The 16,671-nt window shown below is 39.7% G+C and overlaps 1 protein-coding gene across 1 annotated transcript in view; it reads left to right on the top strand.

Annotated features, from left to right (window-relative positions):
• LOC144829070 (cytosolic non-specific dipeptidase-like) overlaps positions 1–14,323 on the top strand; it is a 406,044-nt gene extending 391,721 nt beyond the window's left edge. Inside the window, exon 12 of the mRNA XM_078687833.1 lies at positions 13,478–14,323. Coding sequence (XP_078543959.1) covers positions 13,478–13,541 — 64 coding nt within the window. The 3' untranslated portion in view covers positions 13,542–14,323. The remainder of the gene's footprint in view (positions 1–13,477) is intronic.
• The last annotated feature ends 2,348 nt before the right edge of the window (positions 14,324–16,671 follow it).

Below are 16,671 nucleotides of genomic sequence, written 5' to 3'. Positions count from 1 at the left end.
AGAAGTGGAGATAGACGTATCCCATATTTTAACCAAAACAGAACACATCCTTATTGGAAAAAATGGTTGATCTGGCCCACAGACACAAATAACTGTCAAGATAGATTCCTGAACAAAATACAGGGGTTCAAAATGACCGGGCCAGCAGACCCAAGATACTCCCAGAGACAACATCCAGGGATAGTTACAACATACAGTGTAGGGAAACTATGCCTCGAATGGCTACAAAAATCCACACTGGCTGAAATTAAGCAACACTTGACTTTACTTAAAGACGGTGCTGACTTGCGTGATTTCATACTGGGACTACGCAAACAGCGTCAAAAACGTTTCATAGCGGCCGGTATATACGCTGCGTACAACGAAGCTTGGTAAGTAATGCAAATTGAAACAGCAGAAAAAATACGAGAAATTGATCGTATTAATTTGGAAAAATCACTTTCTGTTGTGGACAATGGGTTAACGACTCTGTCCTCCAGAATATATTCACTGGACAGTATCGTATCATCTGCTATTGATATAATAGAGCAGGACTTACTAATGTTACAACATGGTCAGTCCCAATTACGTTCTATTGTACAGCTTGGCTGGACGTTGCAAAATCTGCGTTCAGGCTACGTGCCATGGCATTTAATCAAGGTAACGTCATTATTTTCTATCTTTAACCTTACTGATAAACAAATCAGTTTGGCACAAAAAGGAGCAGACTATACGATTCTGAGCATTGAAAAACTTGAGAGATTACCATTGACAATGTCAGAAAGACCTGTAATTGAATGGATAATACACAGAATAATTACAATTCCGATAAAAACTTTCCAATTTAAATATTGCCAAGAATATATACCAGCGGGCCAGTATGAAAGGTTGGGTAAAGGGTACATCAAGTCACCATGGAAACTACCTTATACACACACATGTTACAGTGAAAAGAAAAAGAATGTATTTCTTAGTGGTAAAAATTGTAAACGATCACTAAGCGGTACACTTCTGTGTCAAGGTATTAACTTGCATGGGGCCTGCGAAGGGTCTTCGAATTACCTTTCATGTCACCTGCACAGCACTCCTACAACACAGATAGAGCCATTCTTTAGACAGCTTTCTAACGGGAGCTATATTCTAATAAATGACCACAGCTGTTGTGGCATGGTGCCAGGGAAAGCCTATCTCGTCAGCGTTAGTTCCATGATCACTTGCAGTATGCAAGTATTGTATCCAAACAGCACTCCAGACATGGAGGCGGCATGGCCTTATTTGAATATCTCTTCTATTCGAATTGATACTTTAAGCAGAATGAAATCCGTTCTTTTACAGACAACTGTGCCTTTGACCTCGTCCAGAGAAACGTATGATCTGCAAGTTGCAAGGACAACGGCAGAGATACATTCACTTTTATCAACAAATTGCCCCGTGCATTTTGTAGAAATGCTAAGCCAAATCCTAAACATGTCAGATACCAGTGGCATCGCACATGTATTTAAGACAATTTTTTCGGGACTGTTAACACCCTTCAAAACAGTTCTGGGCATTTTTCCCAATTTTGTCCATTCTGTCTTTGGCGGCCTACCTCTACTTTTGGGACTCGTGGCAGGAATCTTATTTTTGATCCTTCTGCTCCGATATGGCAAGCCAAGTCGCAGACAAGACTCCAGCAATGATGGAAGAAACGATCCTAGCTATACGCTATCGGGACCGCATAACTAAAGTCCTCGGATTAGCCCGGCTAAGAGATCTGAATATGACCTGGTTTCTTTCATTCAGACCTATCTGGCAAAATTGCATCTTACCTGTGCTTCGATGTATGCTATGCGGAGAAGAATGCGTGTTGGACATCTGTCTTACACTACCATCAGCAGTACCATTGGATACAGATACTTTGCTAGGTCCTGTAACGGCTCATGCATCGTGTTGTCCCCAACGGCTACCTATTCTGATGACGGCATTCGTTGAGACTTCACCACTACGAGTATGTGGCAGTGGAGTACGAGATGAGAGCAGCATCACCCAGGTACAACCTTCTGTGAGCATTGCTGATCCTGACATCGATGATAGCAATCATTCTCACGACTGCACTGTTACAGCATTTTCGAACTTGGTCGAACTTTCACCTGAGGCTGTAGACCAATTTTTTGCAAGTCTGTCTGAAATGATGTTCTCCCCTGAACAACAAGAATAACTTTTTAAGCTGCAAGCACACAGCGTTCCCTGAACTCTGAATTCGGCCTTCAGCTTTGATAAACAAAAGCTACTGAAAACATTTGGAACTATTTTTCCCTGAAAACAAAATTATTATTTTTTCACTTCCAAAATATTTACCTTTTTCTGGCACAGAGAACTCTGCTTAAAGTAGAACTATTCTTAGAGAACAGAGCTTTCTATTTTAGGAACTCTAGAGACAATATTACCTCAGCCTCTAGCACACGTACAGCATTTGCATTAATATGTGATGGAATGGTCTCGATCCTTCTCTTCTGTATTAAGAGCCATTTCATGTGTAATTTTCGCAATTCATTCAGCTGATATATATAAGCATTTTTAACTGAATGATACCACTGCTTGAAAAGCGTACAGTATCAATACTCATTTTCGTGTATTTACCATATACCATTTCAAATGCGAATTATGTATTTTGGCTACTTCCCCAGACTCCTAGAGAGTACAACACGTTCTTTAAACAAAGCAAACCTCCAGCAACCTGGGAAATCCCCATGCTTCTGTTTTGATTTGTCCTAGAACTCCTGCGAACACTGAAAGAACGGCCAGTTCTTAGTGACATCTTTATTGATGTCTTATGTCCAACCTTACGTCAAACCCGGCACCTTTCAGGTATAAATATACCAATGTTGTCTTAAGCAAACACACGGTGGTTTGGAGCAGAGCGGCTATCTACTTGCCCGAGAGCCCAGCTGATGCGAGAGCCCACGGACGCCGCCCCTCCCTTTTGACACACTGAGAGAGACGCTGTCTTTTGTCCTGCCGAGAAATCCAGCTCCGGTATTTTCAGCCGCCCTCGCGGGTTGCTGGGATATCGAGTCCTGAGAGAGAGATACCAGACCTCCTGCTTTCTATTACCCAGGTACGGAGCTGACTAAACCCTTAAGAGAATTCTTGACTCAGATTCTTGGCAAAAACCGACTTAACTTAAACTGCTACTTACTTACTGCTTCCCACGTATTGGGCTTAGGTCAGGTACACCGGGGTAGGCGTATTTAGAAGCACTAGTTGAGTACGTTAGTCAATGTATATATGTATGTATATATTTTATCCATTTTAAAGTATCATATGGCTAAGAAACCATGTCAATGCTTTTACAGTATTATTTTATAATACTCCTTTTACTGTACACACTTTACTTTACATTAAGTATTGCAATTATGGCAATTCATTTCTCTTGCATGAGAAAGAAGACTGCTCAATAAATAACACCTTTTATTGAAAAAGCCAGTCTCTCTTTTCTCTGCACTCTGGTGAAACTAAGTATGCACGATTGACTGAGTAAAATAGCTGTCTATTGTTTTCACACGACTCTAGAGATACACTCTTATTCTGAGGGAGCAAAGTTGTCATGTTTATGGTTGTCAGAAGCTAATCCCTTCTTGTCTATCCAGGGAAGTTAAACTCCTCCTTGTTTATTCGAGAACGTTTCTAGTGACATCTGAGCTAGCTGGCAAAACTAATTAAGTCTAATATAGTCAGTAGAGACCTAGTCGACCTCAGTCCTACGTCTACACTGCTGTTTATATTATTCCAATGCGCAGAGCCTATTGGGAATATAGGAACTACACTACAATTTCAGGCTATAGTTCGTATGGAGCCTAAAACAGGTAAGCTGCCTTCAACAGATTTACAAAGAGGTCTGAAAGGAAGAGTTGTGTACTTACCTTTAGATTTTAAGAAAAATATTGAAACTGTTGGTATAGAGAGGGAGGAAAGCGAGCCTGTAGTTATTCTAGTTATTGGTGTAGCAACAAAGAGTCAGAAAATATGGCAAGAGTTAGTAGATGTCACCAAACATCAAAAAGGCTACATTATATCTTGTACAGAACAATATTTATTATAAAACTGTAAATGTGGAAGAACAGGAAATATGTTTAGACGACGAAACAGAAATTTTAACTGACCAAATAATAAAAGTGGACAGGTCCAGAAGTGAAGAGATTTACGAACATTACAGTATACATCCTCTACATTCAAAAGAAGTGATTGGAAACACTGTTGGATTATTTCAATTTAGGCTCATTGTTTTCCGCAGCCGTTCCCCATAGGAGAAGATGGACGATATGATGAACAAACAGTACAGATTCCAGCTTCAGAGTACTGTTCGACAAGACAGACTCAGAAGATCCAAGATTTAGATAGTGCATTCCATATATATTTCATCTTCTGTTTGAAAGTGACTTGTCTGGACTTTCATATGCAGTGAACTATATAGTTCATCTTACACATGTTTCTGCAAAGGTATTTATGGACAAAGTTCAACAAAGATACGATCATTGAGAATCTCAGTTAATTAATTTGATGGCATGTCAACATTGTACCAATGAATATTGGTATCATCGTCACGGAGAACTTAAATATATGTTAAGAAACTTAGGTACCCCTACGTGGGACGATTTACTTGAATTTCTACGTCAAGCAAATTCAAATGTAAAAAACATTGATTGAAGACAGCTGGAGAAATATGTTCCTTGGATCCTGTAAATATATGCAGATATTTTAATCATAAGTTTCAAGCTATGATGTATTTTATCTACAATAAAAATAATCCACCTCTTGGAGAAGTTACTGACTTCTTTTGGAGAAAGGGGTACCAAGCCAGAGGTGCTCCTCATGTACACATGCTATTATGGATCAAGAATGCACCAAAATTCGGAACTGATACTGATGAAAGTGTTTTGCCTTTCATCGAAGAGTATGTTACCTGTGTCATTGCAAAAAAAGGAGGAGAAAACAGCTTAAGACAACAAGTTTTACAGATTCAAACTCATCGATGTGGAAAATAGAGTCAACGAAAATACAACTCAAAGGGAAAATTGTATTAAAAATGTTGTTTTGTATTCCCACATCCAATAATTTTAAAAGGAAGAGTCAATAGTTTTATGTCAGCAGTAAGGCATACTATAACTTGAAAATCACCAAAGAATACATACAACTTAACCCCTCTCATGCTCATGACGAGCTCAGCTCGTCATGAGCAACGGTTCCCATGTGCTCATGATGAGCTGAGCTCGTCATGACCGTTGGATTGCTCACACACGGGGCTAATTCCCCTGCTGTGCTGAGCGTTCCATTCAACGGGTGTGGTTTTGATGAGCTGAGCTCGTCATGAGCACATGAGAACGTGGCTCATGACGAGCTGAGCTCGTCATGAGCACCGGGGCGCTGTGCGTGCCCCCCTCCCCCCCAGCACAGCAGGGGAATGTGCCCCGCAGTGAAGGGGTTAAAAAGAACTGAAGATTCAAAGTATATCAATGACTATAATCCAGTGATTTTGACAATGTGGAATGCAAATATGTATATTCAATATGTTGCAGATAATTCATTTGCTGTTGCTTGCTATGTATGTTACGTCATATATAACCAAATCTGAAAAGACAGAGTTGAAAGAAATGTGGGAAGAAATTTCACAAGAGAAGAGTCTTAGTATTATTATAGTATATCTATATTTCATTAAAAAATCATAAAAGGACATAATTTACAGTACATTTAGTTAGTACATTTTCAAACAGGTAATGAGGAAAAGAGTGGCAAATTCCACATCCAATGCTCTAGGGAGGTATACTATTAAATACATTTTGTTTGCCACCTTCCCTTATCCGTTGAACATGAAACATTCCCCAATAACTATTTCTTTTTATAGATACTATAGACCTCATTATGATGTTCTATCTGCTGGTAAAAATGCTCTATTATGTAATAAAGTGTCAAGTGTGCATACTTTGAACAGCTTTGAGCAAGTCATAGTAAGTTTAAAAATACAAACTAATAACAATTTGATTTTATCATCGCAAGTACATAAAATATCAGTTTAGCCATAAAAGTAACACATGATTTGTTACATAATAACTTACTAAAATAATTTCCTACATTTTTGCAAATGGATTAATTAAAAAGGTGTAAAAGGTATTCATAAAAATAATAAAATACACTAATGTGATCATTTTATATTTCACAGCTCCTTCCCATTGAGATCCCCTGGGATTAGCCTATTTGTGCTGGTTTTATATTCTTTATTGCTCTACAACGTGTTGTCCACGCGTGGTGCAAGTACCTGGGCAGGCTAAAAACAAGACATTCTGTTTTGTCACTTTTCGTAATTCTAACAATTTCATTTAAACGATTGGCTGCCAGAATTCGACAGACTGGGATTAGCCAGGTCCTTCTTGCTTGTTTGTACATAGGGAAAAAAAACAAGAAGTGGACTTCTGATTCAAGGGCATCGTCACACCCTGGGCAACCGGGTCCGATATTAACACCCTTCCAGCTACTAACAAAACTGTCAACCGGGAGGATATCATACCTAAATTTCAATTAAAGTGATCTTGCTAATGGTGGCTCTATTCGGTTCAAGAAATCTTCTTGGCGCATTTCGTCCTTGACATTTAAGAATAAAGTTGTGAGTGGCCTCGTGTTATTCCTATTTACCCAGTTGTTTTTTGGATATTCACAGCGGATAGCCATAGGTCCCTCATGCCAAGTTTGAACAGCCATTGCTTAATATGGTGGAGACATTGAATACTGCCTTTAGTATCCAACAATAATATTTCTTGTAGTGATTCTTTCATTTGCAGTGGTGAATCATTTACCCATATGCATCTCCAGAAAATTAAGGGACGTAGGGCAAAAGCATGGGCGACATTCTTGATGCCCAAATCTAAATGCATTGGTATTAATGGGGCTTTTCGGGGAAGCTCCATGACAGATATGATAACATTATTTTCAGTTTTCCGATAAAGGATGCATTCATGTGTCCCCAGAGTTCTGCCCCATAGATTACACCTCCTAAACGCTTTGCTTGGTATACTTGGATTACAGGGAAAAGTGGTCTATAAACTGAGTTTCTTAGTTTTTTGTTTAGAGCCATCCCCACATGTTGCAATGACAACTGGCTTTTTAGTAATTGTGGTGACCATGAAAGTATATTCGAAATTCACAATCCTAGGTAGTCGAATTGTTTTACTTCTTCAAGTATTGTTAGACCCAATTTTATGTTATGGTTAAAAGACTTATGATGATTAAAAATAATGAGTTTCATTTTTTGAGTGTTAATTTCTAATCCATGGTCTATGCAGGCCCTCTCAAACTTGCCCACTATGTTTTGGAGCCACCTCGTTGAGCGCAAGATGATAAGGGTATTGTCTGCAGTGAGTAATGTGGGCACCTCTTGTCATGCAAGATTGGGAGAGTCACCCCTGCGGCCTGTTAATGTGGGGATCAATCCATTTATGTAAAGCGTGAATAGTGTTGGCGCGAGAACAACCCCTTGTCTCACGCCCCACTCACCCCAATCCGTTCTGTTAAGCCACCTTCCTTTCCCCATCTGATTTGAGCATAGTTGTTTGTGTGTAATCTTATAATATGTTGTAAGAGATTCATTGGAATGCCCAGTTCATTCAGTACTGGCCACAGTTTATCCCGGGGTACTAAATCGAAGGCAGCATGGAGATCTACAAATACCACATCTAAGGTGTCCTTCCCAATTGTTACATATTTCCATAGAATCAGAAGGAAGCGAAGAAATTGATCTACGGTGTTGTCTTCCCACTAAATACTGCTTGCATCTACATCTACATCTAAGGTGTCCTTCCCAATTGTTACATATTTCCATAGAATCAGAAGGAAGCGAAGAAATTGATCTACGGTGTTGTCTTCCCACTGAATCCTGCTTGCAGTGGTGATAATAAATCCCCCTTCCTTATCCAATCATTTATTCTCACTAACAAATGGCGACAGAATATTTTTTGCATAATATCAATGAGGCTTATGGGCCTGTAATTTTTTTTCCCTTTATATAAATGGAGACGACCTTGCCTCCTAGCCAAGAGTCTGGTATTCCTGCCCCTTTTAACATTGCCTCATATTTATAGTTAAGAATGACACTCCATATTTAGGGTTCTGATAAATAGAGGTTCGTCTATAGGTTCGTCTATAGTGAAGGATAAGCAACCATTATCTTCTCCCAGGTTCAGGGGCTCTATGGATATTACACGATCGTCAACTAACCTACATATAAGTTAGGAAAACTATCTTCCCAGGTTTGTGGGAGAATATGGAAGTCTTCTTCCAGCACAAGGGGGCAGTTTAGTATGAGATGGGACATTGTCCAGCAGCAGCAGCTGCATGCGCCTGAACCCACTGAGCAGGATCAGAATTGCTTTGTACCAACACGCGCAGCAGAGCTATCCTGGACATCTGAAGGATTCTGGGGTCCTGTGCCAAACGTATTTTTGCATCCATGAGTTTCCCGAGCGCCATCCCCGTGTAGCTCCTGTGACTAGGAGGCTGCTTTCTCCTCATCTGCTGCTCTGCTCGGTCTCTGACCCTTTATATCAAGATGCATGTGAACTCGCATAGAAGCCCCGCCCGTTTAGCCCCGTCCACCACACACTAGCGGTATGAAACGTCTTCCCACCCGTTCCCACTATAATGGCCAGCTCACTCAAGGGACACCGGCGCCTTTTGGCGCGCTGGCAAAGTTACAGGCACAGGTGGTCACATATTTGTGCAAATGGCACAAAAATCTGCGAGTTCGCGGAAAAATTCGCAAACTTGCGGATTTTTTTTGCCATTTCGCACGACTTCGCGGACCGCGAATTCGCAAATTTACTTAGTGTAGAGTAAAAAAACAATGTTCTATGATACTTGATTTTTAAAAAATATGTTACAAGTGTGAAACTGAAAAAAATATTGTACACAAAGAAACCAAACTGTGTAAGGGACTTTAGAGTATGTCAAAACATATTGACCAAAAACATGTTCATTCTTGTTATCCATTTTGCTACATTATCATATTTAACTGGCAACTAACTACATGTCATGTAAGAATGTAAGCCAATCCTGTTCTTTTAGCTGAAAACAGTTTGCATGCAATGATTTTAGAGCCAATACTTACAATGTTAATTGCAAAACTACAAGTCCCAAAAATGCAAAGCATTTTTTGGGCTGAAATTCGAAGACTAGCTGAAGGTGTTGCACAAGACACAGGGCCAGTTGGCAGATCTGAACCTATTTGGCAAGGTGAACATTACTGTTATATTAAGTAATCCCTTTTAAAGTCGCATTGAAATACATGATCACCCACATGATGTGGCAGATCTGTCACCCTCAAAGTGTGCATGTTGTGATCTTTTATCAGAAACGAGGAAGAGAGATGTTGGGAGTTAATTGAGGCACCCTCTTTGGAGTGACACCTACTCCCAGGCCGGTCATAACTAAACAAACAAATTACTGATGGCCCACTACAAACTGTTTTCTTTCACTTTCAACACCTTTTTCAGCATAATGTTTGTCTGCATTCCTCAGGAGCATTCCTCAGGAGCCCCTCTCTATATAAATACACATGATTTGACACACCAGGTCCTGTTCTGGCATGATCCTTTCATTATGTAAACCAAGAACTGCTTGCTAACAGAGGACCAGGTCTTTGACTGAAACTCTTCAGTTAATGACTTTACTGTAACATCTTTCATAATTGAACCACTTATTTATTATAAACACTACCATACACATTTGTTCTCCATTTTACTATTTTATTCTCTTCACTAGAATATTTCACATTTCCAGTTCCAGAATCTTAGTCACTTCATTCTGAATGCTCTTCTTTAATCAACCCAATGTTTGTGCTATTACTGTTTTATGGCCTTCATGTAATATTAGTCCTTCAGCTTACTTTTCAATACAGTTGCAGTTATTTGGCATCATTAGTCTTGTATGCATTACCAACATAACTGCTCCCTTTCACTCCATACTGCAACACGTTTGCTTTAGCTATACCATGCAATCTACATTTAAACTCCCCCCGCTGACCCTTCAGATATTGCAAACCACCTCCTAGAACCTGATATAAACACACTATCACTTAAGCACAAGCGTACATAAAATGGCCGTACACATTTTATTTGTTTGTTGTAGAGCATGAACATGTCCAAACATAGAGTACAACACAACATAATCCCATTTGGTGACTGGAACGGCCTTGGCTATCCTAGTACTTGCTTCTTTATGTTACTAGTATGGTGACCCTTTTGGGTCTTCACTACATTATACTTGTGACAGACTTCCTCTGACTTTTTATTCACCCAATATGGCTGACCTCCTAATACAACCTACTTTTATTCACCACCTCCCACAAGATAGTGGTGTGCTCTTTATCTGGATTTTGAACAATGCATGCATTTCCAAATATGGACCATAACACAGCATAACCCTATTTGGAAACCGTAATCATCTTAACTTTCCTAGGTCCATAATCTTCAAATTATCAGTCTTCTCTACCAATATATTACCCTAACCGCTCCCACACCGTTTACTTTGACTGTATTATTATACTATCACAACTGTATTCAATTACCACAACACATATCCTACTTTAACTGTAACCTAACTACAATATCTAGTAGTGTTGAAAGTGGTTTCCTGTAACAGTGTTCTTTGTGTACTTCTCAAGATGTTACATTATCAACCCATAACACTCGAGAATTCTATTAATTCCATTTGGTGTTGTGCTTGTATAAATGATTGATGCATGCTATTATGAATTGCACTACTGCAATATTTACATTTTTGAAACACATTCACCATATACTTGATTGCATATTAAAAAGCCTACAATCCCACCAAGTTCAACACAATCCAACCACTGTGCACGTTTTTAGACATTAAGGGGCTCATTACAATGTCGGGCGGAATCACTTTCGCCCAACATGACTCAGTCATGGGACCATCCAACACCCCGTCAGCGGTCTCGACTATCACATTAGGATGCGACTGAACACTGTTCGATCGCTTTCCTTTATTTCACTATGAGAGCATCCATCACAGCCATAAACCAGACGTAATGCATGCTTCTATAGTGAAATTGGAGATGCAGTTCATCTCTACACCAGTGGCAGGCACCTTGCAGGTGCAGGGATCAACTGGGGGGCACTATAGGTGCCCCCTCGGCCTCCAACCAGAGGCCATGCACTCAAGGGGGCCCTGCTTGGGGGTCCCTAACACGCTGGCATGGAAACCATGTTGGAAAGCGTGCATAGTAATCTCAAGGGCGGAAGGAGGCACCTTTGAGATTACAGGCCGCTTTCTACTGGCCAGTCAGAATGACAAGCCGTTTTCCTTTCTGACCACCTCCATCAAAATAAGACGGTCGGAAAGGAAACCGACCGGCCCATTATGATGCAACCCTAAAGGCTCCGACCAAAAGTCAGAGCCTTTATGGGCCGTATCGTAATCGGCCCCTTAGGGAAGCCAGTTTTTCTTACCTCTGCACTGAAAGACATAAATTAAATAATTTACCATTATCTTGAGGTTGGAAAACAGTGACATCTCTAATGTATATGGTGCTTTCGAAATACGTCTTCATTCAGGGGAATGACTGGTTGGCACTTCTTCCCTTACCTCATATATTATTTTTCCAGATTTCTTTAAGTAGATTTCCTAGTCCAAATTTTCTCCTTTCTGTATCTTTCATTTAGAAATTTGTTTACTTCTTTATTTATTTTACTTTCTCAAACTTTATTTCCACGATCCAACCTAGAATTGTGAGACATATTGTTAACTTACTGTGGGCTTATAGCATGCCCATTGCTTACCATTGGTTGGCTTCAATGTCAGTCTCATTTGCTTACTTCTTATGGGTTAGTTATGTGTACTTCCATTCCTCTCCTTGTGTGTGTCCCGCCCCTAGAGCATGGACACATTACTATGTCCTTTTACTGCTGTTTTGTGAGGCATTACTCTATTCTTTTTGCTTATGCCCATTACAAGTGTGTGTGTGTGCTCTCCAGCTGTCTCTCTCATTTGCTTTTGTCCCCTCTCCACTACCCTCCATGTTGCTCTCTCTCGGTTGCTCTCTCTGGCCCGAGTGCTTCTGGCCCACTCCCCTCACACGGCCTTCTCACCCATGTGCTTTCTCCACACCAGCACCATGTTGCTCTAGTCCACCGATTTGATCCACCCTCCGGCGACCCTGTGTTGCTTCCTCTCCTCATTTTCAGTGTTGCTTCCACCCGGAACCATGTCTTCCGCCTCTGTGTTGCTTCCACGCCTCTCGTGTTCTTCCCCCACCCACTTTAATAACCCACCAAAGCCTCTATGTTGCTTCTACCCCCACCAACACTTCCAGTTTTGTTGCACCCATCTAGCTTCCACTCACTCACTATAAAAAAAAGAAAGCTGTTTACTGTTTTGTTTTTCTTTTTAGTTATTGACTCAACTTGGTGCACACACCTACAAAATAAAGTAGACAGCAATGTAAAAAAATTGTTTTTAATTTCTTAGTCGTGCAGCACTGTATCAGTGTATCAGGAATACTGTGCCACATGGCTAAAACCATCAGCAAAAGTCAATTGGTCCTAAAGGGGAGGCCTATTGGCTTTGCCAATATTGTTTCTACATACTGCTATTGGATTATGTCTATCACTGATCAAATAAATGAACGCAATTACTATTGAATAATTTTCTTCTAAACTAATGGGGGGCAAGTGCGCTAATGGCAAATTCATATTGTTCAATTTACTTTAAACACTACACAAACACAATTTCTCATATATGGAATGCAAATTACATTGCTTTTTTTCTTCTGCTATATGTTTTAGCTCACAATGACAAGCAAGGAGAACATGTTTAATTTTTGCACTCATTAGATAGAGAAAAGCTAGAATCTTTCTGCATGTTTTAACACATTCAGAGCTACTTCAGCTTTTATTTTATTTTTAAAACTGGCTTGTATTTAACTGTTTCTAATATCTGTTTGCAACAAATATCTAACATGTTTCTAATGTGTTCAATTGTGCACTAGAGGTTTATTTTTTATTTTTCATGTTTGAAAACATGCTCGTTCTTTCATATGAAAGAGCTACACACCAAGGTTTTAAGTGGTTTGTGGGACAGTTGATGGTGTGACCATGTATTATCTGGATAAAGTACCCCCTGGCATACATGATAAGGATATTGCAAGTTACCTCGGAGTACCATAACCTTATAAAGCAATGCAGCCTTTTGTCTCGATTCTCTTTATGGTTATGGAACTTGTTGGTGACCTTCAATATCCCTATAATGTACGGCATGAGGTACTTCATCCCATATATAATACCCTCCTCCTAGTCATGCAAAGGTTGAATGGTACTGTAATAAATAAAACTAGACATCTGAAACATACTTTGACTAGATATATGTTACTGGTACAGACTCAGTTTTATAATTAAAAGAAATTGGAAACACTGAAATAGTGAAGACAAATCATTCTCTTTGTTTTTTACAGGTGCAATTACATTGGCGGAACAAAAATATATGCTGCTTTTCTTCATGAACTTAGAACAGTCTAAAGAAGATGCTTCACTTTTCCACTACAAATACAAAAATTACACATTAAATGATAATGCAATTGTATTAGGATTGGCTAACGTCTGCAGTTTGAAAATAAGTAGTCTCCTATTATGTATGCATCAGAGTATATTTTTACCACCCACCGTCAAGATGGAAGAACTTACCAAATAATGAGGAAATTCTGCAAAAAGTGACCAGGATAGCATGATGTAATGCACAACTATATGTAGCTCTATGAGGGAGCTTGGAGAGAGTGATGCCTTTGGTGAGAGGAGTATTGAGGCCTCTGCAAGAAGACCATTTCCCTGGAATGAGAGGCTCTTTAGGACGGTTTCACCTACAGGACATTGTGCCTGATTAACTGACCTTTTGCACATATTGTGCAACAGTCCTACTGCAAGGACCACTTTATAGGTAACCACCTTATACCTCATGAACCTGTGGATGAACCTGTGAGCACTTAATTGATTTTGGTCCCCTCTCTGTCACATGTTAAATCAGGCCAGAGGGCATTTTAGCCTCCCCTCATTAATTTACATTATGTCCATCTTCCCTCTAAAGTATACATACTTGGATTCCAAAAGCGTAGGTGACGTGAACATTAGTTTTGGGAGTAGGGGGGACAATACTTCACTTTTTACATGTTTGTAATATCATGATATATCCTGTACTATGATGACTGGACCAGCTATATGTAATGATATATGATTCACGGCCGGTAATCTTGTTCCACTAAATGTGTCTTAACAAAATGCAATAAACTTTGTGTTTTAAAAAAAAATCTCAATAAGGGAGCTTTTTGCCTGTTTTTTTTTTTAGACATGGTGTCAGTACAGCTTTTAGCTGCAAGATTTAATTTCTAGAATTTTGGCTTTTAGTTGCGTCAATCACATTTTTAATAAGTCAATGGAGCATTTGCTCTTTACCTGCCTCAAGCCATTTCATTAGTGCATTAGTCTATCAGGTACTTCTGTTGCAATGCTTGTACTGTAGAGTGTCCTTGCACTGCACTGGAAGGCCATAGTTATTACCATTTATCTTCACACCAGAGCGTGGGATCAGCATCATTAGTCAACATCAAGCCCAAGCCCTACTGCTCTCAGAGTCTGCCTATCAATAATACTGGCAATACCAAAGTTATTGCCAGTATTATTGACAGTACTTGCTTTACTGTGATTTGGGCACTTTGCAAAAATCTTTGAATGTCTTTCTAATTGAAATTTGTGTTTGGTGTGATTAAACAACACTGTTACAAAAATACTTAGATATGTGTTTTGACACTATTTGAAGTATTATTACTGGGACGACCCCTTATTATACTGTCTTATACCCAGGTCCCAGTGATTTTGGATCTACCCGTTTTTATAACGTATCTGAGCAGTTAGCAGCAGGAACACCGGGACAGGAGAGGAACTTGGTGGTCCTTCTGTCAATGGCAAGCACCGCCAATTTATAAGAATGGGACCAACCCTTACAGGAAATCCGTAAATATAAGTCAAACCCCCAATAAGTCTTAGCATCATATTTTGTCTCATAGATAGCCTGTGAATACTTCTGGCTATCAATAAACCTCCGGCAACATTTCTTAAGGGTCTGACTAAACTTTCAGATAAGGGCTTCCTTCAGGGGGCATACTTCATCTGGTAAGCTATATCTAGGGCTAATAAGGTGAAGGAGCCGGACCTGTATGTTCTAGATCTGCTCCAGAACCTCTAGTCGATGGTACTTTATCTCAGCATGATAGGGTGGAGGGAAGAGAAGCTGTTAACAATGTTTATCAATTCAATTTCATTATCTCTAGACCCATAGTAACCCCAGAATACCAAGCAAGGTTAGTTACATTATTAGAAAGCCAAAAACAACTTAACATACAGCCAACTCAAGACAAGGGTGTAGAAATACATCGGGACCAACATAAAGCCAAATCTTCGAATAAGGTTCAGTTGGTGCAACATGCACAAGGCAATTAATTAAAGAAGCAAGATGCACAAAAACAGAAAACATGAGTCCAAGTTCCCCTGCATCAAGGGTTGGTGAAAATAATGCATTAAACTGTCCCTACACTAACACTAATGTGACATACCTATGTCACCATTCTTAAGAACAGGATAGGTTAAGGTGTCAGCGCATGGAGTCTTCCTTAGAAGTCTCTCCACTACAATGGGTCAGGTATCATGAAGCTACAGAGACAGAGCTCGTTCTAAGATGCTCTCTCTCTCCAAATGCAGAGAAAAAGTGGGGCACTCACCCTACATGCAATTTTCTCATATCACAGGTGTCTTCTCAGGATTCCTTTCTGGTCTTGCAATCCGATCAGGACACAATCTCATGGGTAGTTTCCACAGGACGGCGATGCTCCAGAACAGTAACAAGATGACCTTGAGTCCCAGGCCCTCTCCAGTTCTCCTTATCGACATTGACTCCCAATGTATCCTCTTCTCTCCTTCCCTACCTCCTAAAACAAAGACAATATTCTAACTAACAAGGCACTTCTTCCACCTGCAACATAGACGTGCGAAAGAGCAGAATACAACATGCACATGAATTTCATCTATTAATCCTAATGCAAGAGCCTCCAGGGAAAATGCATTTCAGACCTACAAGAATCAGCTAACATAAGAGAAATGAAACATGAGCTTTACTAATTGAATAGGAAATAAGGCATATTCGATTAATATTCCCATCTACATATAAAATGACATGATCTCATGAACACATTTAATAATAAATGGTTAACGACTGCACAACACGAGGTCTCCGTTTTAAGGTTTTCTGCTAGTTACATTTAGTTTTCACATTAATTCTTCACGTCTTCTATGCATTGGCCTAAATACATCACATTTATGTTATTGAATTATAAGAACCTAAGACTGAAGTTAACACGACAAAAGATTACATGCAGATGCATTCTACATGTGTGATTTTAATGCGCCCCTACAACTGAAAACAGATTTTTCACAACAGCAGTCCTCCCCTCTGATGACCTGTGTCATTACAATACTCTTACTCCCTGTAAAGTAGACCGATCTAAACTGGTCATAACAAGTCTCCTCTGTCTGAACTCCTCCAATCACTTACAATTCTCATAATAACTGTCCTGCAGTCTTTCCATTCTCCCGTCTCTCTCTC

The sequence above is a fragment of the Lissotriton helveticus genome, chromosome 4_1 (assembly GCF_964261635.1).
Source record: "Lissotriton helveticus chromosome 4_1, aLisHel1.1, whole genome shotgun sequence".
In the NCBI taxonomy this organism is placed as follows: Eukaryota; Metazoa; Chordata; class Amphibia; order Caudata; family Salamandridae; genus Lissotriton; species Lissotriton helveticus.
The sequence above is the reverse complement of the archived record's forward strand: the minus strand, read 5'-3'. Positions and strand labels throughout refer to the sequence as shown.